Source organism: Equus przewalskii, chromosome 17 (genome assembly GCF_037783145.1).
Source record: "Equus przewalskii isolate Varuska chromosome 17, EquPr2, whole genome shotgun sequence".
Taxonomy (NCBI): Eukaryota; Metazoa; Chordata; class Mammalia; order Perissodactyla; family Equidae; genus Equus; species Equus przewalskii.
In genome coordinates, this window is record NC_091847.1 from 48,748,987 (window position 1) to 48,774,696 (window position 25,710).

The window sequence follows — 25,710 nt, forward strand, 5'->3', positions numbered from 1 at the left end:
AAATCTTGGATATGGGTGAGAGTACTATCCTGGGTCACTTATGAGGGGATGTTGTGGAAGTCCTGAAATTATATACAGAATATAGTGTGTGTGTGTGTGTGTACACCTTACTGCTGAAGGAGCTATATGTTTTTTCATTCTCAGAGAGGATCATGACATCAAAAATTTTTGCTATAAGACTTTGTCCCTGAGAGCGAAACCTATACCCAGCATTCCCATTTGTAGGAACCTATCTATCTCAAAGTTGCAGTGATGAAAACATGAAATGCATAAACCTGTTAACTGCAGGAGTTTTTAACAGCAAAGGACTGGAAACCACTTTATCTGTTGGAATGCCACTGGTTGAATAAACTGGTACATACATGCAGCAGAATACTATGCCAGTTGGAAAAGGAAAGAGGATCTTCAGATACTCCTGTGAAAAAAATGATGCTTCTGTATGATTCTGCTCAATGCGGTATCTAGAGTGGTCAAATTCACAGAAACAGAAGGTAGAATGGGAGGTCCAGGAGTTGAAGGGAGGGGGAAGTGGAGCGTTGTTTAATGGGCGTAGAGTTTGAGTTTTACAAGATGACAAAATTCTGGAGATTGGCTGCACAACAATATGAATATACTAACTGTACACTTAGAAATGGCTAAGATGGTAAAATTTATGTTGTGCATTTTCTACCACAATAAAAAATTTTTTAATTAAAGGAGCAGGGGAATACAATTCATAAAAAGCCACTGAACCTATGTATCAAGTTGGTCGCAAAACCACAGGTAGAAGAATTATTTCAAGTGACTTTAATACATGGTAATTTGCACACGTCTAGTGAGATACACTACAAAATAAACCACAAAGAAGTCATAAACTGTATTCAGTAGTATGTTAGTAATAATATTGGTAGGGTTATTTGAAACTAAATATTGAAGGATAAACCAAATAAGTACATAAATTTATGCTGAAGAGAAAAGAAATACTTCCAATGGAATATTAGTCGCCTGTAAAAAGGAATGAAGTACTGATGATACAAAATGGATGAACCTTGAAACTACACTCAACGAAACAGGCCAGGCACAAAAGGCTACAGTATAATTCTATTCATATGAAATATCCAAAACAGGCAAATCCATAGAGACAAAGCAGGTTAGTGGTTTGCCAGGCGCTATGCAGAGGGGGAACGGGGAGTGACTGCTTAATAGGTGCAAGGTTCCCATTTGGAGCATTGAAAAAGTTCTGGAACTAGATAATGGCAATGGTTGCACAATATTATGAATATACTTAATGCCACTGAATATTTTTAAATGGCTAAAATGATACATTTTATGTTGTATATGTATTTTATCAAAATAAAAGGAATATGAATTAATTAACCTTGGGTGGTGAAAAATCAATTAGATCAGACAAAATTGTACTCAGATGAAGAGCAGCTTTATTATCAAATTATAAGCATATAATTGACTACATTTGTAGTTCATATTTGCTACAACTTAGCATAATATTAGCTACAGCTTAGTCTTCTCAATCTTAAAAATAAACTTTTTTCTACCATGTAAAACCTAGCCTTTTCTTAGACTTTTGGAAATTATTATATTTTGATCCCTGAGAGTTATAAAAAGGGAGCTGGACTCCAGTGGTATCATTTGCCTGATAGCTGGGTCTTACTCCACCTCTGTCCACAAAAACTGGTCCACGGCCACCTCCAGGTCCTTCCTGTGCAGCTTTTACGAGAGGAGACAGATATTTATTTGTTGATTCAGACTCAAGTTCAATTACTTCTCTGGCATAATCCTGAAATTCTTTCTCCTTTTCAGCCACAAGAGCTTCAGTAAGTCTGCAATACTCTAATTCTGCTTGTTTTGCTTGCTTTGCGTTAAACTTATTTTTGGCCTATTTGGGACAGAAAGAAAATACAATTTCATACTGGTAAACAGGATCAATTTTCTAAATATATGTAGCATTTGAAGTTGTAGATATAATTTTCTAACTCATTGATATTTGACAAATTCTGACTTAACAAATATATACTATAATTTATTTCAGAAACTCTCCCATGCTTCTCACAATAGTATCGTGCTCAAAATGTGGTTCAATGAGACTTACCTTAATAGCCTATGTGATGATACATCTTCAAACAAACAATACAGCAAAATAATTGAAAGCATGAAGTTTAGATAAAAATCAAATAGCCAAGTTTAGAATCTCATTTCTACCATTTATGAGATGTATACTTCAGCAGGTGTGGAACACACACCAATCACTGCAGCCTCTCATTCATTCTTCTGAAGGAACTCACTCAAACGCACTGCTCTACATCAGCCCAATAACGCATGTGACCTAGCCACAAAGATTGCATCGGCAATGACTATCTGAGCTAAGGCAAACCAATTACATTCTCTGTTCTCCAAGAATTTGAAGTTGGAACGAGTGACGTTTATCTATGTAGGTTGATCAGGAGCTGGGTGGAATAAGTAATCTACCAAAAGCCGATTTACCAATAATTCATAAAATTTTTTTCTTTTAACTTTATATTTACAAAAGCCTTGTTCTCTTACCTGTATATATGAGGTAATTTTAATGTCTTTTTAAAGATTTCTATGAAGTTTTGGTTGACAACTTTTCATTTCATAAACCTTGCCCACAGTATTGGTTAACTGGCAAACAAGGCAAATACACTGAGGAACCCTAGGGAGCCAGGCTTTAAAAAAGTAAAAGTGAGCAGAGACATTAGAGGCTTCCTATTGTGGTGAAGATGATTTCATAGCTTGAGCCCAGGGAAAGGAATTCTCTATTAAAACAAAAAGTAGGGGCCGGCCCAGTGGTTAAGTTCACGCACTCTTCTTCAGTGGCCTGGGGTTCACAGGTTCGGATCCCAGGCACGGACCTATACAACATTCATCAAGCCATGCTGTAGCGTCATCCCACATATAAAACAGAGGAAGACTGGCACAGATGTTAGCTCAGGGCAAATCTTCCTCAGGAAAAAAAAAAAATTAAAGCACAATTGACACTAAAGAAGGATAAATATTTGTGCAAAAGACAAATACAGTAAGGGAACTTCAATAAAGATAAAAAACTAACTCTGCATTTTTAATATATTTTATTGTGTCATAACCATAATGACCATCTGATCTTATTCAACAAAGGGAACTGCTTGGGAAACAGAAAAACAGCATGAACTCTATATTAAATATTTATTGCTAAACTAAGCATAAATATTTAGGAATAATTACCATTTGCTGAATATTGGTGTCTTGAACTTCTCGCTGTTCTTTATCAGCCTTGCGTTTTTTCTCCTTTTCATGCTCGAAGAAAATCTGATCTGCTTTCATCATAGCCAGCAAATGTTCTTTAGCCTCTATTTTGCTTTGTCTTTTTTCTTCTTCTTTATCTTTCATCTACATGTTAAAAGGCAAAGGAAAAAATTAAAACCATTTTTAGCAACCAGTGCTCTCCAATGAGACATGGAGTTAGAAGGCTCCAGGCAGGTCAGCCAGGAGCAATGCAATGGCATAAAAGTGTATGCACCTGGGCTGATTCCCATGTGGTCAGCTTACTTTGGTTTTGTTCTGTTTCCCGAATATCAGGAAACACACAATGAAAACTTAAGTAGAGTGATACTGGTTTAAAAAAGAAAATACAGGAACAGAAAAGCAAGAGCTTCTCAAGATAGGGAAATATTTGTAGGTAAAAAATTAATTGCTGCAATGTTTATAAATTATCTAATTTAAATGTTATGACAGTCATGCAAGAGATAAATTCTGAAGGATTAAGAAATACAGAAATGCAATAGGGTAATTTTTACTTGGTTCGTCTTAAAAACATTCAAATGAAAAGTATATTCAATGAATAACAATTTTTGCATTTCAGATGGTTCTGAAACAGAAGAGATTATCACTTTGCATCTATAAATACCTTATTTGTAATTGATTGTCATGTCATCTTCTGTTAGAAAGTAAACATAGTTTGATTTCAAGAATACAGGAAGATAATTCATACATTGTTTTTCAAATCTGTGCTAGTTTTTTGTCAGAGAGGCAGAGTGGAAAGGGCTTAAATTTGTTTTTTTATTTTTACTTTCATAATTGAATTGCTTACCACAAGAGTTCTATATTCTGCAATTGCTTTTAATTCTGCTTTGTTTTTTTCATATTTTTCCCTTTCTCTTTTTTCCCATTCAGCCTCAGCTTCTGCAATATCTCTAGCAATAATCAAATCTTCATTGTCAAGTTTCTCTTTCATTAGTTCACTCAGGAAGTTATTTATTCTTTCTCTCCGTTCCTCCATTAGCCTATAACAAAATAACCACTACTCGTCAAATCTTTATGAATAGATTTGTTATGGAGCCAATGTAATTTAAATGGTCAGATATTTTATAATCTTTTACAAGTCTAAAAGGAGCCCCATTGCTCCTTCTATATAGTTACTGTTTTAAGTGGAAATTATTTTTTAACACTTTTTATACTTTATTTTTAGAATGAAACATATTCTAAAAATCCAAAGGGAGTAATGCATATACTATGATCTTCTGTGTGTGTGTGTGTGTGTGTGTGTAGGAAATAAAGTGCTAAAATTCTCCAAAATGAAAAATATTTTAAAATACTTTATCAGACTACCTTACTTACTCTAACATTGGAAGCTTAGGGTATAAACTAAACCAAAGGCCTTTCTTTAAATAAAACCTGAAAGTATCTAGTAATTTTATCAAGATCCTCAGTAAATCCATTCTTTTACTATACTGTCTGCAATTTATTCATAGCACTTTATTGACTTCATCTGTTTATATGAAGATAAATAACTCTCCCTTTACACTGTGAGATTCCTGAGTCAGAGACAGGGTAAGTCCTCTCTAGTTCAGGGCCAAGCACTGTGCCTGGAACATCATCAACAATAACTATTTATTGTTAAAGGAATGGGGCATTTTCATTTAGGAAACTGAGAAAAAAGTACTTTTAAATTTAGTGTGACAAATTCACTAATTTATTGAGTGAATTAGCAAAGCAACATGGGAGAAACAATGAAAAGGACACAGTGCATGCCCCAAGGAAATGACAATCTAAAGTGGAGAAAAGACATTTATGCATATAACTACACAAGGCAAAGGGTAATAAATGCCACGCAAAAGCTAGAAAGTGATAAGGGCAAATGAGAAAAAAAGGACGGCTTCCTGGAAAAGGTGATACTTCATCTAGGCTTTCAAAAACAGTATTTTAAACACTTTTATTGATTGCCTACTATACGCCAGGCACTACTCCAGGTGCTGGGGACATAACAGTAAACAGACACAGTAAAAATCTCTGCCCTCATGGAGCTTTCATTATGGCTGAGGTAGAGGGACAGTAAACAAAATAAATAATTAAAATCATGCTATATCATGCAAGGAGGAAAAAGAAAGCAGTTAAAGAGCTGAGCGCTGTGGAGGGTGCGGTGGTCATTTTAAACAGGGCAGTCAGCGAAGGCCTCAACGAGAAGGCAGTATTTGCGTAACGATGTGAAAGAGTTAAGGGATGTAAGCATTCCCCAGAGAGGGTACAGCAGAAGTCCAGTGTGAGTGACAAAGAGGGAAAGGAGAGAAGAGGAGTGAGGTCTGAGAGACGAGGCTGGGGTCGGCGGGGAATCTGGACGGGTGCAGAGACTTACGGGCTGTAGGAAGATTCTAAGTGCGATGCAAAGCCATCAGAGGACTGTGCCCAGAACAGAGAGGAACACAGTCCAGACAGAAACACGACGTACTGCACTGGCCTCCTACTCTGCTCCCTCACTCCATCCAAAACCGCTCACTCAAGTACGCCAAGACCTACAAATCTGACGGACGCTTCATTTTGAAAAAGCTCATTTAATCCCTCTATTGATCTAACACTGATGACTGCTCTCTTCTTATTGAAATTCTTCTGTGCTGTTTCTCTCATTTTTCTCATCTCTGGAAACTATTCTTTGGTCTTTGCATTACCTTCTTGCTGCATCTGACCCTTAAATATGGACTTCCCTAGGGACTGTGCCACCTGCATCTCTTACCTACTCACCAGAGGTGAGCTTACCTGTGTCCACAGTTCCAACTACCGCTTATATATCAACGGCTCACAAAGCCATCTCCAGCTCACATCCCTCTTCAGAGCAGAGATTTCCAGTGTTGAAAACCATCTACCAGAGAGACGTCCTCAGTATTCCAAGAGAACCCCAACTCACATGCCCCAAACCGAAATCATGTCACCAAACGCCCTAGTCATATATAAAATGAGACCTTTATTCCTAAAGACTACTCTCATATCACAACTTCTGATTTATCATAAATTTCAGATAGTATTTTATTAGGTAAATTATTTTAAAAGCTCACCTGTGTGTTTCAGCTTCTTTTTCTTTCCCCATTTGTGCAAGACGCTTTTTTGCTTTGATAAATTTTCTAATCTTTTCATCTTCCTCCTCTTGCTGCTGCCGTTCTACAGCTTTGATGATATTTTTATCATTCATATGTTCCTTGGTGGAAGAAAACTGTGTATTATCCTATCACAAAGAAAAATCTTTCCGGCCAGCCCCGATGGCCTAGCAGTTCAAGTTCAGCAGGTTCCACGTCGGCGGCCGGGGTTTGGCTCCTGGGCGTGGAGCCACACCACTGGTCTGTCAGTAGCCACGCTGTGGCAGTGGCTCACATGGAAGGACTTACAACCAGAATATACAACTATGTACTGGGGCTTTGAGGAGGGAAAAAAGGAGAGAGAGGAAGATTGGCAACAGATGTTAGCTCAGGGCAAAACCTTCCAACCCAAAAAAAAGGAATCTTGCAGGGTCACTGCTTATTTAAAAAAAAAAAAAATCCTTCAACGTACAAATATCTAAGAAGAATCTATCAAATAGTACAGCTGCTGACTCAGTTAATTCTCTCTTGGAAATTTATCACAAAGAGATAATCAGAGATGTGCATTAAGTTTTAAGTACCATGTACTTCATCTCAAAGCTATTCGTAAGAGCAAAAACTTGTAAACAACCTCTAAATAATTCAATAATGGAAAAACGGTTAGAAATATTATACTCTCAATGACATGAGAAGATACAAATAACATAATTGGTAAGGGGGGGGAAGCATTGCATATTTCAGTTTTGCAAATATATGTAAGTACAAGTTTACAATGTTTATATAACTGGAAGAAATGTATCAAATGTTAACAGTAGTTATCTCTGGGACATGGGATAGGTGACTTTTACACCTAATGCTTTTCTTTAAGAAAATATGTCTTAATGTATTTCTTTTCAAATATCTCATTTTCTTTAAAAATAATTAAAATAATAATTCTATAGTCAGAAAAAAATACATTAAATATATACAATTTTCATTTAGTGTTTGAATAGTTAATATAGTCACATGGTACACAAACTGAAAATATTTAAAAGATACACAGTGTAAAGTGTCCTTCCTACCACATCCACTATCTATCTGCCGATTCCTAACTCCCCCCACCAGACCCAATCACTGGGAAACTAGCTTCTTGTCCAGACTTTCTTTTTGCATATACACAAGAAAACATACAGATGTATACTCTAACAAAACTTTTTAAAATAGGTCATTATTTTTTTTAAACAAAAAATAAAAATCTGTTCATATCAGCATTCATTCCATGATCCAACCCGAGTTAGCCATCATAAAAATAGGTGCCTTTGAACACAATAGCCTGGATATTTAGCTATATTAGTGTACTCTGTTACTATAAGTAGAAACCAATTCAAGGCAAAAATTATTAGATGCAATATTAAATTTCCAATATATTTACAACTCAGGGTCTATTATGTGTCTAATATTCTTAAGTACTCTTCTGGGGTTTTTTTTTTTTTTTAAAGATTTTATTTTTTCCTTTTTCTCCCCAAAGTCCCCCGGTACATAGTTGTATATTCTTCGTTGTGGGTCCTTCTAGTTGTGGCATGTGGGATGCTGCCTCAGCGTGGTTTGATGAGCAGTGCCATGTCCGCACCCAGGATTCGAACCAACGAAATACTGGGCCGCCTGCAGCGGAGCGCGCGAACTTAACCACTCGGCCACGGGGCCAGCCCCAGTACTCTTCTCTTTGATAGCCTATTACTTTTAAAAGCCTGTATTCTGGTTAGGAGATACATTAATCAACATGAAAAGCTAAGGAAAATACCAAGTGTTAAAAGTGATTGTTCTGAATAATTTCTTAAAAGTTTTATTTTGCTGTTTTGTCCCTAAGTTTATTGTAATGTTCATACAGATTTTTTTATAATAGGAAAAGTATAGAGTTAACTAACACAAAGTTAATTCTCATTTTTAAAACTTGAAAGCCTCAGGTCAAGGTCACATAGCTGGTTAAGTGGTGGAGTTAGCATTCAAAACAAGGTCTGGCCCATTCAAAGTGACTTGCAGAGAGCAAAATGCTGCATCCATGAACCAAGACAAAGATTTTATTCAAAAGGAACAAGAAGATCACAAGTAAAACTCTTAGAAATTAAAAGTTTGATGGCTAAAATTAAAAATTCAGGGCCAGCCCCAGTGGCCCAGTGGGTAAGTTCAGTGCGCTCGGTGTCAGTTGCCTGGGTTCAGTTCCCAGGTGAGACCTATACCACTCTGTAAGTGGCCATGCTGAGCTGGCAGCCCACATACTAAAAACAGAGGAAGACTGTATGGATGTTAGCTCAGGGTGAATCTTCCTCAGAAAAAAACAAAAATTCAATAGAAGGCTTAGAAGACAAAGTTGAGGCTAACTCTCAAAATCAAACAAACCCAAAAATGGCAGGAACAATTAATTACCTCCCTCAGATTCTTTCTTCTCTTCAGCATTAATAGCAGGACCCAGATTTTGTTCAGAATGGCAATATGCTGACCTAAAAGACTATATTTTCAAGCTTTCTTTTCAGCTAGGTGTGACTAAATTATAACCAATAAGATTTAATGGAAATTGTTAAGTGGGCCTTCTGGAAAAGTTCTTTAAAAATAGAACAGACACAGCACTAGTTTTGTCCTTCATTCTTTCTCTCTTCTTGCTGCCTGGAATGTGGACATGAGGGTGGGAGTTCCAGCAGCCATTCTGGGCCATGAGGCAACCTCGAGGACAGAAGCCGTTTATGTTCCAAGAAAAGCAAAGCAAAGAAAAGGGAAGCTGTCTCAGTCCGTGTTGATTCCGGAGGTTACCACATCAGCCTTGGAAGGACTACTTCTACACATCACACAAAATTTTAATTTGTTTAAGGTACTAGTATTTTCCGCTTCCTGTTATATGCTTTTGAGCCTTCTCCTAACTAATAAAATGAGAAAAGGTTTTTTTAAATTAGAGCATCAATTCAGAAAGTCCAATATCTACCAGAGGAGTTCTAGAACAGAAGAGAGAAAATGGAAAGGGACAAAATTATACAAGAAATAAAACAAGAGAAGTTTCCAGGATGAAAGGAATACGCATTTCCAGACTGAAAGTATCACTGAGTGCTCAGCAAAATGAACGAGAAACACCTCTACCAGGGTAGGTCACCATGCGACTGTGGAGCTGCAGAGAGAGACAATAAATGGCATCATACTTCCACAGCAACCGTCTTGGAAGCTAGATGATTATGAAACTATGAATACAAAATTCTGAATTCTCAACCCAGAATTCTATATCTACTCAAACTATAAAGCAAGGATGGCTTTAGACGATAACCTTTTCAGACAAGAACTCAAAAATTTTACCTTTTGTGTATCCTCTCTTAGGAAGCTACTCGAAGATGTATTTCAGCGAGATGAAGGAGTAAACCAAGAAAGAGGAACGCATGAGATTCAGGAAATAGGAGCTGTGACCCAGCAAAGTGGCACGGGGAAGTCCTAGGAGGACAGTGGAACAGCAGGCCTAGAGAGCAAGCCATCCAGAAGGAAGAGAGGGATGGAGGACTCCAAGGAAACCAATAACACAGATCATTTACTATTACTATCAATATACGCTTGACAGAACTTATGGAACACACAGAAAAACTGAGGGATATGGTCATCAGAGCAAACGAAAACAAAGAATTATTTTAATCACAGAAAAACATGTATGCAAGCAAAGAAATAGGATCATAGTATATTATTTGGCTCTTCAGAGAACAAAACTTATATAATCATAATAATGATTGAACTAAAATTGTGACATCATTATCTGGGGGGGGGGGGAAATTATTGAAAAAGAGCTAAATCCTCAACTACCAGGGCAGAAGAGACAGAAAATGTCTAAAATTAACAAATCAAGATATGTATCTTTAGAACTTAATATACATTTTTAAAATACATAGATTACTTAGAATATAACTTTATACCTGAAGAAACAGCTAAAAGAACTTGGAACTGGTTGCCTCCGAAAAGCAGAAGGGGGAGGCAAGGAGCCGCTGCTCCTCTTTTAAACCTTTCGGTGTTGTTTGATGTTTTAACTCTGTGCATTTATTACTTAAGGAAAAAACTAACTTTGAAGAAAAGAATGTAAAAAATTACAAAATAAAATAAATTGCAACAGCCATAAAATAACTACTACCATTTACTGAGTGCATATCAACACTGTAGCAGACACTGAATATATATCACCCCATTCATCCTTCACAACAACTCTCATTTTAAGGATAAGAAAATAAATTCATCAGGACAAAATTCTCATTCTCTTCTCTCTTTCTTGTTCATGCGTGAAAGCACATCCACATAAAACCATAGCAAATATAGCTCCCTCAAAAGTATACTTAGAAACTCAACTTAATAGCAACTAGTATTCTACTCCACTGTTATTTATAAAAAATATATCAAAAGCTAGGCATTGGACTTAGTACATTTTTTGAAAAGATGTATTTTCAACTTACAAAAAACAGTCTCCTGCTCTCATTTCTCTCTTCTTTTTTCTTTTCTAGTTTTTTTCTCATTTCTATTTCATACAATAAATTCTGTCGCTTTATTTCCTCAGCATCCTTTTCCTCATGTCTTCTCCTTCTTTCTTCTTCCTCTTCATGTTCCTTTATTCTAAAGCAGAAATAATTATAATTGAGAGCAAAGCAGAAAAATAGATTCTATTTTAAAGAAATGAATTAGATTCTAACCTGGGATGATTTGAAGGTGTAAGGGAGAACGTGTGGATTTCTTTGGGGACAAGAAGAGATACATAAAGAGCAGTGATTAAAACCAAATCCAATCTGGGTTAGCCCAGAATTGTCAATATTTTCCTCTCTTTGAAATCTGTTTCACTCCTCACCAAAATTAAGTCCCACATTAGATTCAAATGTTCCTTTCCTTTAGAAAAGCACCAGTTAACTGAGTGACAGTGTGGTGGAATGGTGACATCATTTCACAGGGAAGTCCCTCATCCCTGGTGCTTCTCAGCACTAGATGAGATCCTACCTCAGCATGGGTCTAGCCCTCAGGAGATGAGGTCTGCTGAAGGAGAGGAACAAAGGTTTCCTGGCCACAGTGGTTGTCATTCTTCCTCCAGCCAACATTGATTAGCTATTCATGCCTTCTGAGCAGTAAGCCACCACATGCTGGTTCTCCCACAGGGCTCACGTGCGCGTTCCTGAGATCCCTGAGCAGAGTTCTGATCTGGGAGATTTAGCTCCAGCTTTACCTCTTCAATCACACCACCCCACCCCGAGCCCTACCCTGTGGCCAACCCCACCAGCATCCCCACCAGGAGCTTCCACTATCAGTAGTCTACTGCAGAGTCTGAGTGCCCTCAGCGGGCAGTCAACCCTCTTCATACCGGCAAGACAGCTCAAGCCCAAGATGTCTGCTCACAGCCAATCAACAAGGGTGCGGGCTGCTTCACTGCCACTCTCTATCTGCTGTCTCTAATTTTTTTCCTTCCTGAACAGGCAGGCACACGGTAGACCAACAACTCACTTAAAAAGACAAAAAGACTAAGGAATAAACCTGTCTTTCACATGCACTCAATCAAAAACAATTTTTTTCTTGGAGTCTCCTCACTCAGCTTCAGGGAGGGGGAAGTTCCCTCCCCCCTGCTGTGGAGGACTATAGAGTGAAGCGAGCCCATAAGGTCATTTCGGTGTTACTAAGCCAGTTCAGGGCAGGAGGTTCCTAGCTGATTCCTTCGTCCAGAGTAAGCAGCTTTCGAGTCACAGTCACTCTCTTTAGGAAGAGTTAAGAAAAAAGTCACTGTCAGCCACAGCTAAACCAGGTATATGACTGCCCTAAAAATACGAGGTTTCCACATTTTTATTTATTTGGTTGGTTGTTTAGTTTGTCAGAACTATTTAATACTTCACCAATCTCTTAGAAGCAAATTCATAAGTCAATAATCAAGATTTAAAGGACATTATAAAAAGAGATGCATCCAATTTTGAGAAAGGAAGTTTCTGAAGTTTTAAAATTCCTACTTTAAGGGAAAACAACAAGATATAAAAAATTTGCAATTTTAACATTCCTTAGTGAATCTGGACGTCACCAACAATATACCTATCCATGTATTGGATAATTTATTGCTTTAGCAAAAAAACCTTCCCTATTCTGAGAGTGAATAAGAACAAAAATGTCTCTAGTCTCAGTGAAGAAGTAATATTGTCAGTGACTTATAACTATTAAATAAAATTTAATTACATGTCAAGCAAGACTTTTACCTTAGTTTGGGTAGACTACTCAACTCTCTGCCACTAATTTGGCTTAATACAAAGTTAACATATTGAAGGAAATCTGAAATCCTCTAGTTCCAGGAAGAAATACATAAGATTCATATCTTTACTTCCAACACCCATGTCCACAATGGACATCAATAATCAATGCATGGGACCGGCCCTGTGGTGTAGTGGTTAAGTTCACACTCTGCTTTGGTGGTCTGGGTTCACGGGTTCAGATCCCAGGTGTGGACCGACACACTGCTCATCAAGCCATGCTGTGGCGGTGTCCCACATACAAAATAGAGGAAGACTGGCTCAGATGTTAGCTCAGGGCTAATCTTCCTCAAGCAAAAAAAAAGAAGAGGAAGACTGGCAACAGATGTTAGCTCAGGGTGAATATTCCTCACAAAAAAAAAATTAAAAAATAAATTAAAATAATCAACACAAAACTCTTTCCTGTCATGTCTTGTTCCTTTTCAACGCAATGAACCTGGGCAGCCTTTGCCAAGCCATCAGAGGAGAATTTGTCATGAAACCTCTTTACTATCCCTGATTCATATTCTGAAGTTCCCAAATCTGTATTTATCTAGCCCAGATCTGACTTGAGCTTATATAGCTGTATAGTCCTCCTATAAAAGCAGGAGGGACCCTTGCCCAAAAGTTGATTTAGGTGACACTCCACACACCAAGAGAATTTGAGAGAAAGTATTACTCACACAAGGGACGCCCAGAAGAGCTGTGTAGGCACAAGTGGTCTGGACTCACTTGGGCAAAGAAGAAGGAATGGGTTTGGGCTGTTAATGTAACTAAGGGGTGGCACTGGGGAAAAGTTCCTGTGCATAGGAGATTTAAATTTCCTGCTGGCACCAGCGGTGGAGGCAAGGCAAGCCCAGGGGACTTCTTATCAACCTGTGCAAATGCTTGGCCAAAGGGAAAGGGAAGGAGAGGCCTAAAATGAAGTCAGCAGTCAAACATCAAAAATGAAGTCTGACTCTTTATTACAACAGGCACACTTGATTCTTGTAGAGACAACCCACTAGGCATCACCACCTGACGATTATATTACATAAGCATCTTACACTCATTATGTCTAAAACCAAATTTATCATCCTCCTCTTCTAAATGGATCCTTTTGGTCTCTTGTCCTTATTTTGGTGGAAAGTACCACCTTCTTTTCAGTTGCCTTACACTAGAGACTTAAGAATCATACTTAATTCTTCTGTAATCTTTAGACTTCTCATTCATTTACTTAACAACTATTTATTGATTTCTACTATAATAGTGAAACAGACAAACATGGTTCCTACGCTCAAAAAGCTTACATTTCAGTGGAAAAGATAGGCAAAAACAAACAAAAACAAGAAAATAGGCAAATAATGTAATTACAAATCCAGGTAAGTGTTATAAATAAAATAAGAGACAAAGAAAAAGAATAACAATTGAGTTATTTATTTCACATAACTTTGGATAGAGCTGTTCCCTAAGACAAGGAAGATCTCTGAGCTGGTGAGAAGCCCACAGATGAAGAATGGGAGGGTAAAATTCCAGACAGAAGAAAAAGCATGTGAGAAGGCCCTGAGGCAAGCAAGGATTTGACAGGTGCTTAAGGAGTGGAAGATCAGTGTGACGGATGGGAAGGAGTGGTCGGAAAGAAGGCTGATAAGTAGATGAGGCCAGATCACACAAGGCCTTGCAGGAGATGGTCAAGTTCCCATTGTATTTTAAATGCATGGAAAGCCATTGGAATGTTTTAGGTAGGAAAATATATCAATTTTCATTTTAATAAAATCTCTCTGGATGATGAAAGGAGAAGGGATTAGGATGAGAGAATAAGAGGCCAGTTAAGAGGTTGATGCTATAGTCCATGGGGCGTGAGGGTGGCCTGGACTAAGACGACAGCAGTAAATTCAAGGTTCATTTTGGAGAAAACATGAACATGAATTACTGATAGATTTGATGTAGGAAATAAAGGAAAATGAGGAATCAGGGTGGATTCCTAGGTGTCTGTTTTGAACAACTGAGAGAATAAGGATGCCACTAGAAAGACCACTGTGGAGGTGGAGACTCAATAATTCAGTGCTAGACATTTTAAATTTGAGATATCTATGGGCCATCCAAGTGGAGATGTCTTGGAGGCAGTTAGATATGTGAAGCTGGGACTCAAGGGAGAGGTCTGGACTAGTTACAAATTTGGAGGTTATCAGATTTGGGATGGCTTTTAAATCAATCAGCATGAATGAGATTACTTAAACCTTCTCTCTTCATAATTTTTCCTAGATGATCTTATCCAGGGAAAGTGATACACACTATCCTATGATGATTTTTCCCTTTTTTTGGAAGCTGATGAGATTACTAGTAACTAGGTAAGCTGTTCTTAAGCAAGGTCTATAGGCCCCTTCCTAGAGAAGGACTTACCTACCAATAGAAGGAAACAGAATTATACACTGTCTATAGATACTGCTAAGTTTCTTTTCAATAATTATGTTTAAGGTTCTTGGTCAAAATCGCTCTATTTGGGAATTCTTGTGTCACTAGGGTCAGTCCCTTATTTGCCCCATCCTCACCGAGCCCACTGGGATGAGAGTTATAGGCAGACTCTTATAAAGCTCAAAGCCCAAGAATGGAATAGGCTGCCCAAGTCTGCAGCCTAGAGATTTTTGTAAAAGTGTGTGAAAAATCTCACTGTCAGGCACGGGGCCAGCAGCTGTACAGTGTGTTTTAGTTATTTATTGCTAAGTAATTAATCACCCCAGAATTTAGTGGCTTAAAACAATAAACATTTATCACCTCACACCATTTCTGAGATTCAGGAATCCAGCAGTGGCTTAGCTGGGTGGTTCTCAAGAGGCTGCAGTCAAGATTAGATGACAAGATTAGTTGGAACTATAGGCATCTGAAGGCTTGACTGAGGCTGGAGAACCCATTTTCACATATCTGTTGGGAGGAGGCCTCAACTCACTGCCACATGGACCTCTCCATAGAGCTGCTTGAGTGTCCTTACAAAATGGCAGTTAGCTTCGCCATGAATGAGCAATCCAAGAGAGGTAGCAAGGAGGAAGCCACAATGCCTTTTATATGCTAATCTCAGGATGTCACAGACCATCACTTCTCTCATTCTATCCACTGGAAATGAGTTACTACATATAGCCCACACCCAACAGGGGGAAGGAATTAGGCTCCACCCTCTGAAGGGAGGAGTATCAAAGAATGTGTGGACATATTTCAAACCACCATCAGGTGATACTTGGGTAGCACTTGGTAATACAATTAATAGGGCATGCAATAGTCTTGCCTCTTGGTCCTGCAATTTCCAATTCTTTGTGATTAAAAAAATTAAAATACGGTCTTCTCTCAAAGAGGAGAATCATTTCCAATTTTGGCAGACCTTAAGACACATGGCCTACATGGCACACCATGATCTGGCCCTTGCCTGTATCTCCAGTCTCATCTTTAACATTGCCCTCTTAGTCCTCTATACTACAGCCATCTTGACTACTTGTAGTTACCCAAATCCACCAGACTTTATCTAACCTCTGAGTCTTCACCCATGTTATTTCCTCTGCTTAAAATATCTCTACACTCCCACTCTTTGCATGTCTTATTTCTACACATTCTTCAGAATTAAGTGTGGGAGCTGATCTCTTCTGAAAAGCTTTCTCAAGACTGGATCAGATGCCCATTTTATATGCTTCCACACACCCTGTACGGATATTTGCCAAAATATTTACCATCATATTCTAATTATTCGTTCCACATCTATAGCCTCCTCCCCAGACTGTGATGTTCTTAAGGAAAAAGACTGTATTGTATTCATCTTTGTATTCTCAATGAGCAGAACAGTGGCTGGCAAATGGAGATTGTTCAATAAACGTTAGTAACAATGAGTGGATGATTGAATGAATAAATAGCTTATCTTAAAATTTTGTCCCTAATAAACTCTTATTATTCAAGAAATGGGGGGGAAAACCCTCTCCTTTTTTCTTTTCTACTACATGGTCCTCTATTTCCACTCAGGTCAATGTTAGTGGCACTATTCTAGCTCTATTGTTGGCTTAGGAAGCTTTTTATGGGCTCGTCACCATTCCTAACAGCATTTTAAACTAACATGCATTCTAAGTTGTACAAAACTGACACATGAATCAACGTTCAACAGAACAACACAAACTGGTGATAATTTTGTAAATTCATATACTTAAAATAATTTACAATAACAGATTTACATTTTCCTTCGTTGTCTTCAATTACAGAATTGAATGTTTCTTAGTTAATTTAAGACGTAGGACTTCTAGAACCAAATTGGCAACCCAAGCTCACATGTCAAACACCGCCCCATCCTAATTCCCTAGATGCAACCAATGGAACAGGGGAAATTGTATAGTACTACTGGAAACTAAAGCAAGGTCTTACCCACATACCTGAATTTTCAATAGATTCCGGGGAAAAACAGGGCAGGTGAGAGTGCAGTGAGGATAAGTAATACTTGGCCACCATCCACAAAGACGGAGCCCACTCTGAAGAGTAAGTAAAGGAATTCATGCTGACCTCAGAGCCTGATGAACATCTCCTACACTGGACTGAAGAGAAGTCAAAGAAACAACTAAAACAAATCCTAAACCTGCCTGAACCTCTGAACTGCTGCCAAAGCCCACATGGAAAGGGAATCCTGTGGCCCAAACACAGCCTACATGCAAAGGCTATAGGTGGGCGGAGAGCGTGGAAGGTGTTAGTACTTGCCAGGTAGCTTGCTGAAGATCAGGCTACCTGTAATTATCTCTGAGCTGCAACAGCCAATATAAGAAGAGAGACTTCTCAAAAGTGACTCACTGGTCAAATATTTGCCTCCCTCTGCCAACAGCTCTGTCCCTCACTTGCACAAACCCTTGGATCTCTACACTGCCAAAGAAAAAAACCACAAGAAATTCAAAAGTTTCCCTTCTCTTTTTACTAAGGGTTAAAAGAACTGAAGAACACATGATTTGGCAACATATGTATCCTGAGAATTGATGTCTATGTCACTTAGACATTTGTGATTTTGAGAAATAAACATATATACAAAAACCAAAACCATAATAATGAAAAGAGACAGATTTGAGTACATAAAAATGAATGTCTTCTAAATACTGAAAACCATTCAGAAAAGATGACAAAAATCTGCAATATCTAAATAATTATAATATTCAACATATATTAAAACTGCTTATTAATGAGTTTTTAACGAATTAATCAACAGCAAACATACATATATATAAATATGAAACAACCTATGCAAGAGCAGTGGAGTAACCAATTCATAACAAAAATCAAAACAAATGAATATTTACACAAGAAAGAACGCTCTGCCTCACTAGAAATTAAAAGAAATGTAAATTAAAAGATAAGATTTTTTTGTCCATTAAATTACCAAAAAAAGTACTATCTAGGATTGGTTACAATATAAAGAAAAAGGTATCAGACATCATTGAGAAATGCATAATTAAAGCCTTCTTAAGAGCAACTTGGCAGTATCTCTCTAAATGTAAAATTCAAGTCCATTGCAAGAAATCTATCACATATAAATATATCTTTGCACAAAAGTTACAAAAGATATATGCTCAAGGATGTTCACCAAAGCATTGTTAAAAATGGGAGGGAGGAAAAATATCCAAATTTCCCTCAATAATAATATAGTTAAATAAGTAATGACAAATTCTCAGTATACAACAATTATTTTAAAAGATGTGACGGGCCGGCCCGGTGGCACAGCGGTTAAGTTCACACATTCCCCTTTGGCGGCCTGTGGTTCACCAGCTTGGACCCTGGGTGTAGACCTATGCACCGTTTATCAAGCCATACTATGGCAAGCATCCCATATATAAAGTAGAGGAAGATGGGCAGATGGGCTCAGTGCCAGTCTTCCTCAGCAAAAAGAGGAGGATTGGTGACAGATGTTAGCTCAGGGCTAATCTTCCTCAAAAAAACAAAACAAAACAAAAAAAATGAAGTCACAAAAAATACATTGTATAAAATCTATGGTAAAAAATATATACACACTTAAATATGTCCTGTATATAAATATTAGTAACTGTAATAAAACATTCTGATGGGATAGTTACAAAACTTTTAATAATGGCTACTTGTGAAGAGGAAAATGGGACTTAGACATTGAATATGGTGGATATCAAGAAGAGCTTTTAAATTCTACTCCAAATTTTGCTGTACTGCCTAAATTTTAAACAATAAGCATATATTCACTTATTATTTGCAAAATTGAAAAATTATAATTTTGAAGAGTAGATGAATCTACAGCCAAATGTTAACAGTGTCTTCTCTGGATCACAGAGATTCTGGTGATTTTTTTTTTTTTATAAAGATTTTTATTTTTTTCCTTTTTCTCCCCAAAGCCCCCTGGTACATAGTTGTATATTCTTCGTTGTGGGTCCTTCTAGTTGTGGCATGTGGGACGCTGCCTCAGCGTGGTTTGATGAGCAGTGCCGTGTCCGCGCCCAGGATTCGAATCAAGGAAACACTGGGCCGCCTGCAGTGGAGCGTGCGAACTTAACCACTCGGCCACGGGGCCAGCCCTGATTCTGGTGATTTTTAATTTCTTTTTCATTTTGTTTAATTGCTTTTGTAATTCTATAATGATCATGTACTAATGATATAATATTTAGTGCAAAAATAATTTTTTCTTTAAAGATGGCAAAAATGTCCACTAATAGAGTATTATTTTAACTTTTTTGAGGGATTTATACAATTTATGCACATTTAAACTAGTGTGAAGAAACTGTGAGTCTCACATTGGAGAAACAAGGTGGCTGGTGGACAAGGAGGAGACGTTTCACTGAATCCTCTCTGTGCCTTTTCCTATTTGCACATATCAGCTATTTCAAAAAGTAAGTAGAATTATACACAGATATAATCTCCCCCATATATATAGTAGCAACTTTTAAAAAAAGATCAGGTTTGGGCTGGCCCCGTGGCCGAGTGGTTAAGTTTGTGCGCTCCGCTGCAGGCGGCCCAGTGTTTCGTTGGTTCGAATCCTGGGCGTGGACATGGCACTGTTCATCAGGCCATGCTGAGGCGGCGTCCCACATGCCACAACTAGAAGGACCCACAACGAAGAATATGCAACTGTGTACCAGGGGGCTTTGGGGAGAAAAAGGAAAAATAAAATCTTTAAAAAAAAATTTAAAAAAAAAAAAAAGATCAGGTTTGATTTCTATTTACTGACATGGCCAGAGGTCATGATACACTGGTAAGTGAAAAAAACATTTAATAAAATGATACTGTTGATGTCACTTCGTTTTATAAAATGTGAGTATATATGCTCAGGAAAAAAAGGCTGCCTCAGTGGATCAATGATTGCCAGGAGCTGAGGGTCGGGGATAGAACTTAGTGCAAAGGGGCCTGAGAGAATTTTAGGGGTGACAGAAGTGTTCTAGTCTTGATTTTGGGGTGGTTATACAGCTATATGCTTTTTAAAAGGTGAATTTTACTAAATGTAAATTATACCTCAATGAATCTGACTCCTTCTACCTCCCCCACCAAAAGAAGTCTGCGTGGCTATGTACCAAAACACTCACAGACCATTGTGGCGGACTAGATCATTACCAGAAAAGGTTCACACTCTCTCTCCGCACTTCCATGGGAGTCTATTTCTCTGTTTCACTGTTGTTGGGCTTGGCCATAGGACTTGCTTTAGACTTGCAGTAAGTCAAGTGTATTTTCTTGACCTTGACTTTGGGTTCAGCTATGTTCTTGCAAGCCTGGGCTCATTCTCTTGCATCTCTGTCAATATCACGAGAAAAGTTTCCCCCAGACGGCTGCTGTCCCTTCATCCAGGACCTCAGAATGAACAATACACATGGAGCAAATCAGAGCCCTCCCCATAGCATCAAGCAAACCCAGCCACTCCCGCGGTTTGCAGAAAGGCTGCCCAGCAAGTCCAAGCAATCCACAGGTGCACGAGCAAAAAACGGTTATTGTCAGATGCCATTAGAGTGTGCGGTTGTTCGCTATGCAGAATTATTGTGACAACAGTAACCAATATATTATCCCTGGGTAAGGGAGTAACAGTAATTTTTTACCTCTTTCTTTGTATTTTTTCTACTTACTAGGTATTTTAGCATGTATTACATTCATAATCATGAAAAAAAAGTTATAGCTATTATGAGAAAAAGCGGAAGGTACAAAAAAGGAAATTTATGTATACATACTGTTTTAAATGATCATTGGCAAGAGCCACTCTATCTCTACGTTGTTTTTCTGCTTTTTCTTGTTCTTCTTTAAAAGCTTTTTCAATGTTGAGTTTCAATTGTTCCTCCCATTTTTTATCTGATTTTATTTTATTCTTTTGGGATTCAATCTGTGCATCACGTTCTTTCATAACTCTACTAAGAAGTAGTCCCGACTACAAAAAAAATTTGACAGTATTTTAAGAAAATAAGGTCTAATTATATATAGATATGTTAAATATATATAAAAATACAAGAAAATCCAAGTAGTACATGAAAGTTTTTCACTCTTTCTGTCTGGTAAAATTGACATTGCTTTGCATATTCGATGGCCTTTTTTCTTTCTCCCTGTTTGTGTATCGCTTCTTCCACATCAAGAATTTGTCTTTCTGCCTCGATTTCTTCGTCGCGCTTCTTTTTGGCTTCAAGTTTCTGTTCTTTCATCCCCTGCAAAAAGACGAAAACAGTCTTCTGTTTTCATTTTTCCATTTAGCTTTACAAAATTTAACATTATAATATGATAATCTGAGTTTTCATTATGATTCTATTGTATTTGCATACATCATTAATAAATAAAGTATGAATTTACACTTACAAGCCAATTTTTTTAATTAAAATTTTTAGGTAGGTAACACATTTACATGGCTCAAAACCCCAAAATATTATAAAGGTATAGAGTGAAACTCTCCCTCCAATCCTAACTTCCATCTGCAACCTCTAAGACGACCACTATTATTAGTTTCTTGTGTTTACTTCCAAAGTTCCTTTCTACATTTACATAGCAAATGTATATATTATTACTTTTGTTCCTTTCCAAAATCAGCAGTAGCACATTTTACTTGCTCTTCTACACTTCTGAGGAGTCTACTCAATGTCTTGTGTCAGATGAAATCTTTCTTCTCCTTTATAAGTCATATTTCTATGTCTTAAGACAATCTTAGTTACCCTGAAATCCTGAAGATATTCTATGATTTACTTTAAAATTTCTCCAGTTTTGCTTTTTACATTTAGGTCTTTAATCCAGCTGAAATTCACTTTGTGTATACTCTACCATACGAATATAATTTCATCTTTTTCATATGCATATTATCTCAAAATCAGTTATTAAATTCCCATCCTTTTCCTTCTGATTTGCAATGAAATTTCTGTCATGTGTCAAGTTCCCATATATAACGCAGGATTCTCCCTAGGCTCTGTTTTCTCACCTATTGTTTTGTTCATCTCTGTGCCTATATTGCAGTTTTCACTACCACATTTCTACTACATTTACTACATTTCTTCTTCTTTAATACTCATGGAGATGTACAGTATTATGTATAGTGTGCTACCTCTGCGTCAAAAGAAAAATGAGTGTAGGGGCCGGCCCTGATAAGTGGTTAAGTTCGCCGGCTCCACTTCGGTGGCCCAGGGTTTCACCAGTTTGGATCCTGGGCGTGGACATGGCACCGCTCATCAGGCCATGCTGAGGCGGCGTCCCACATGCCACAATTAGAAGGACCCACAACTGAAAATACACAACTATGTACCAGGGGGCTTTGGGAGAAAAAGGAAAAACAAAACCTTTAAAAAAAATGATGGTATGTTCCAGTCCCCCATCCCTTGATGGACCAAGGGCTTTTTTAAAATCAAGTTTTTTAGAGCATAATTTACATACTCTCTTTTCGAGTATAGTTTTACAAATACATACAATCACTTACAGAACAGTTCCATCCTCCCAAAAAATTCCCTCGTGCCCTGCTATAGTCAACCACTCCCACCACCTGCGGCGCCTGGCAACCAGAGATCTGTCTTCTTTCCCTATAGTGTGCCTTCTTCAGAAAGTCATATATTACATATATGATAGCAGGCATGATATAATTCTTTCCTCTCCCAGAGAAAAAGAGAATTAATAATGATGAACACTGTTCCTAAATCAAAGTACCCCAAGCTTTCTATGTCCCTTCCCAAAGATAAATAATGTATATTGGCAGCAAAGTAAGGAAACATACAGTGTTTAAAAAAAAAAAAAAAAAGGTGAGAACTCTCTGGACAGATATTATGATTGCATGTAGTTTTAATAATTCTACCAGAAAATAGGAAAAAATCCTGCCTCTCAGTGTCTCAAAAGATATAGGAAAGTGCGGTGGGGGATGGGATCATCTTTTCCCAGCATTTTTCCCCAGGTAAGATGATAAAAGGAGTCAGAGGACACTTCCCCACTTTGAAGTAGTTTCCCACTTACACACATGGAACTAAACTACAGGTTCCTATACCTCTTAGGTAGAGAATCCAGCAGAAGCACAGAGAGGAGCACAGCAAAGACACTATGTAGTTCTAGTGACACGGGCAGGAAGACAGACACATAGAGGCAGATGAGAAGGAGCTGCCTTGATTCTTCATAGTTTCAAGTCCTGTCTTTCCGTGCAATCCTTCATCATAATAATAAACAGCCATACCCTGACACCAAAACCAGATAAAGACATTTCAAGAAAACTACAGACCAATAATCTCTTATGAATATACATGCAAAAATTAATAACATTTTAGCAAATTGAATTTATCAAAAGACTAATACATCATGACCAACAGAGGTTTATCCCAGGAATGCAAGCTTGGTTGAATATTTGAAAATCACTCAGTGTTATTCACCATATAACAACATGAAAAATAAAAAAGACCAAATGATTACTTCAATAGATATACACACAAAAAAAAGCACTTTAAAAACTCCAACATCTATTCCTGCTTTAAAAAATATGCAACAATTTAGAGATAGAACACAACTTCTTCATCTTAATTAAGGGCATCTAAAAAAAACCTTTACCTAGCATTATACTTAAAAGTCAAAGAATAAATATTTAGCCCTAATATGAGGAAAAAGGGAAGAATTTCCACTCTGACTACATCTATTCAACATTGCATTGAAGGTTCTATCCAGTGCAATAAGGCAAGAAAAGGAACTAAAAGGCATCCAGATTAGAAAGAAAGAAGTAAAATTGTCTTTAACTTCTGACATCATAATTGTCTATGTAGAAAATCTGACGGAATCTACAAAAAAGCTACTCTAGAAACAAGTGAGGTTAGCAATTTTGCAGGATACAAGATCAACACAGAAAAAGTTAATTGTATTTCTATAGCTAACAAGGAACAACCACAAATTGAAGCTTTAAAAACATCATTTACAATAGCACCACAAATATGAATTACTTTGGGATAAGTATGACAAAAGATAAATAAGACCTATACATTGAAAACTATAAAATATTGCTGACAGAAATTAAATAAGACCTGGGGGGAGTGACGTCAGCATCATGGTGGAGTGAGCTCTCCAAGTGATCTCTCCTCTCCACAATACAATGAAAAAGACATTTATAGTCCAACAGAGGACATCCACACAACACAGAAGTCGTCTGAGAGACCCACACAGCCATACGTTGGAAGGTGGAGGTGCTGGAGCCCCTCTTGGAGGAGGTGGAACAAGGTAAGAGAAAGTGTTGCTCCCTCCCCAAAGACTATGACCCTCAGAATGCCCAGGGCCTCCAAGAGGGAAGGAAGGGAGGAAGAGCACCCATTCATGGGAACATCAAAGATCACCCAAGTTTCCTCACAGCCTAAGGGAAAGCCCCCTACTGGGGTGAAAGCTATTGCAGGGGGTGACTTCATCAAGCCAACATCCCAGGAGATTGGGTATCGAGGGCAGAGTGAGAAAATCCCCCGAGAGGACGCAGAAGAAAACATCCCTCCCCCTACCTACCCAGGGCCAGCTCCAGTGCCTGGGATCCCCATGGAACACAGTTCTTGAACTCCACCCAGTGGTGATAGGTGGTAACTATGACCAAATAATACCACAATGTGCAAATACAGAGCCACACCCTCCAGTAGTATCAAAAATTATATTAAATCTCCAGACCAGAAAGAAAATGACAAGTACCCATAAATCAATACTGAAGACACAGAAATATGTAATCTAAATGACAGAGAATTCAAAAAAGCTATCATCGGAAATTAAATAAGACCTGAATAATTGGAGAGCAATACTATGCTCACGGGTCAGAAGACTCAGTATTGTCAAGATGTAAATTGTCTCCAAATTGATCTAGAAATTCAAGATAATCCCAATCAAAATTCCAGCTGGCTTTTTTGTAGAAATTGACAAGCTGATTCTAAAATTCATATAGAAATGCAAAGGACCGAGAATAGCCAAAACAACTTTGAAAAAGAACAACAAAGCCGAAGGACTAACACTACCTGATTTCAAGACATTAAATTAAACCCACAGTTCTCAAGACAGTGTGTTATTGTAATAAAGATAGATAAATAGATGAATGGAACAGAAAGGATAGTCCAGAAATTCCTCCGGCACATATATGGACAACCGAATTTTCAACAAAGGTGCAAAGGCAATTTAGTGGAGGAAAGAGTAGTCTTTTCAACAAATTGTGCTGAAACAATTGGATATCTATATGCAAAAAAATAAACTTTAATCCATACTTCGCTTCATACAAAATTAACTAAAAGTAGGTGATAGGCCTATATATGAGACATAAAATCTTAAACTTAAACATAGGATAAAATCTTTGCAATCTTGGGTCAGGCAAAGATTTCTTAGATAAGTCACTAAGAACGATCTAGACAACAAAAATTGATAAACTGGACTTCACTAAAATTAAAAACTCTGCTCTTTGAAAGACACTGTAACAGAATAAACAACCAAGCCACAGACTGGGAGAAAATATTCTCAAATCAAATATCCAATAAAGGACTTATATTCACAATATATTTTTTAAAAGGTCTAAACACAATAATAAGAAAACAAACCTAGTTTAAACATGGGCAAAAGATTTGAACAGACACCTCCCCAAAGAAGATATATAGATAAAAAATAAGTTCATAAAAAGATGTTCAATGTCATTGTAATTACAGAAATTCCTATTAAAACTATAATGAGATACTACTACACCTATTAGAATGTCTATA

General features: G+C 37.6%; 1 protein-coding gene across 6 annotated transcripts in view; it reads right to left on the reverse strand.

Moving 5' to 3' along the window:
• Nucleotides 1-1,392: 1,392 nt before the first annotated feature.
• The window catches only part of CFAP210 (cilia and flagella associated protein 210), a 40,616-nt gene continuing 16,298 nt past the window's right edge, over nt 1,393-25,710 (reverse strand). For 4 of the 6 annotated variants that reach the window (XM_070580096.1, XM_008525174.2, XM_070580094.1 and 1 more), the window contains 7 exons: nt 21,028-21,201; nt 20,737-20,930; nt 10,781-10,937; nt 6,318-6,457; nt 4,082-4,274; nt 3,217-3,381; nt 1,393-1,873 (listed from right to left, as the gene is read on the reverse strand). In XM_070580096.1, coding sequence (XP_070436197.1) covers nt 1,529-1,873; nt 3,217-3,381; nt 4,082-4,274; nt 6,318-6,457; nt 10,781-10,937; nt 20,737-20,930; nt 21,028-21,198 — 1,365 coding nt within the window. In that variant the 5' untranslated portion in view covers nt 21,199-21,201 and the 3' untranslated portion in view covers nt 1,393-1,528. Of the gene's footprint in view, nt 1,874-3,216; nt 3,382-4,081; nt 4,275-6,317; nt 6,458-10,780; nt 10,938-20,736; nt 20,931-21,027; nt 21,202-23,006; nt 23,191-25,710 lie in introns of all 6 variants that reach the window. The other 2 variants (XM_070580095.1, XM_070580097.1) reach the window with 1 other exon arrangement.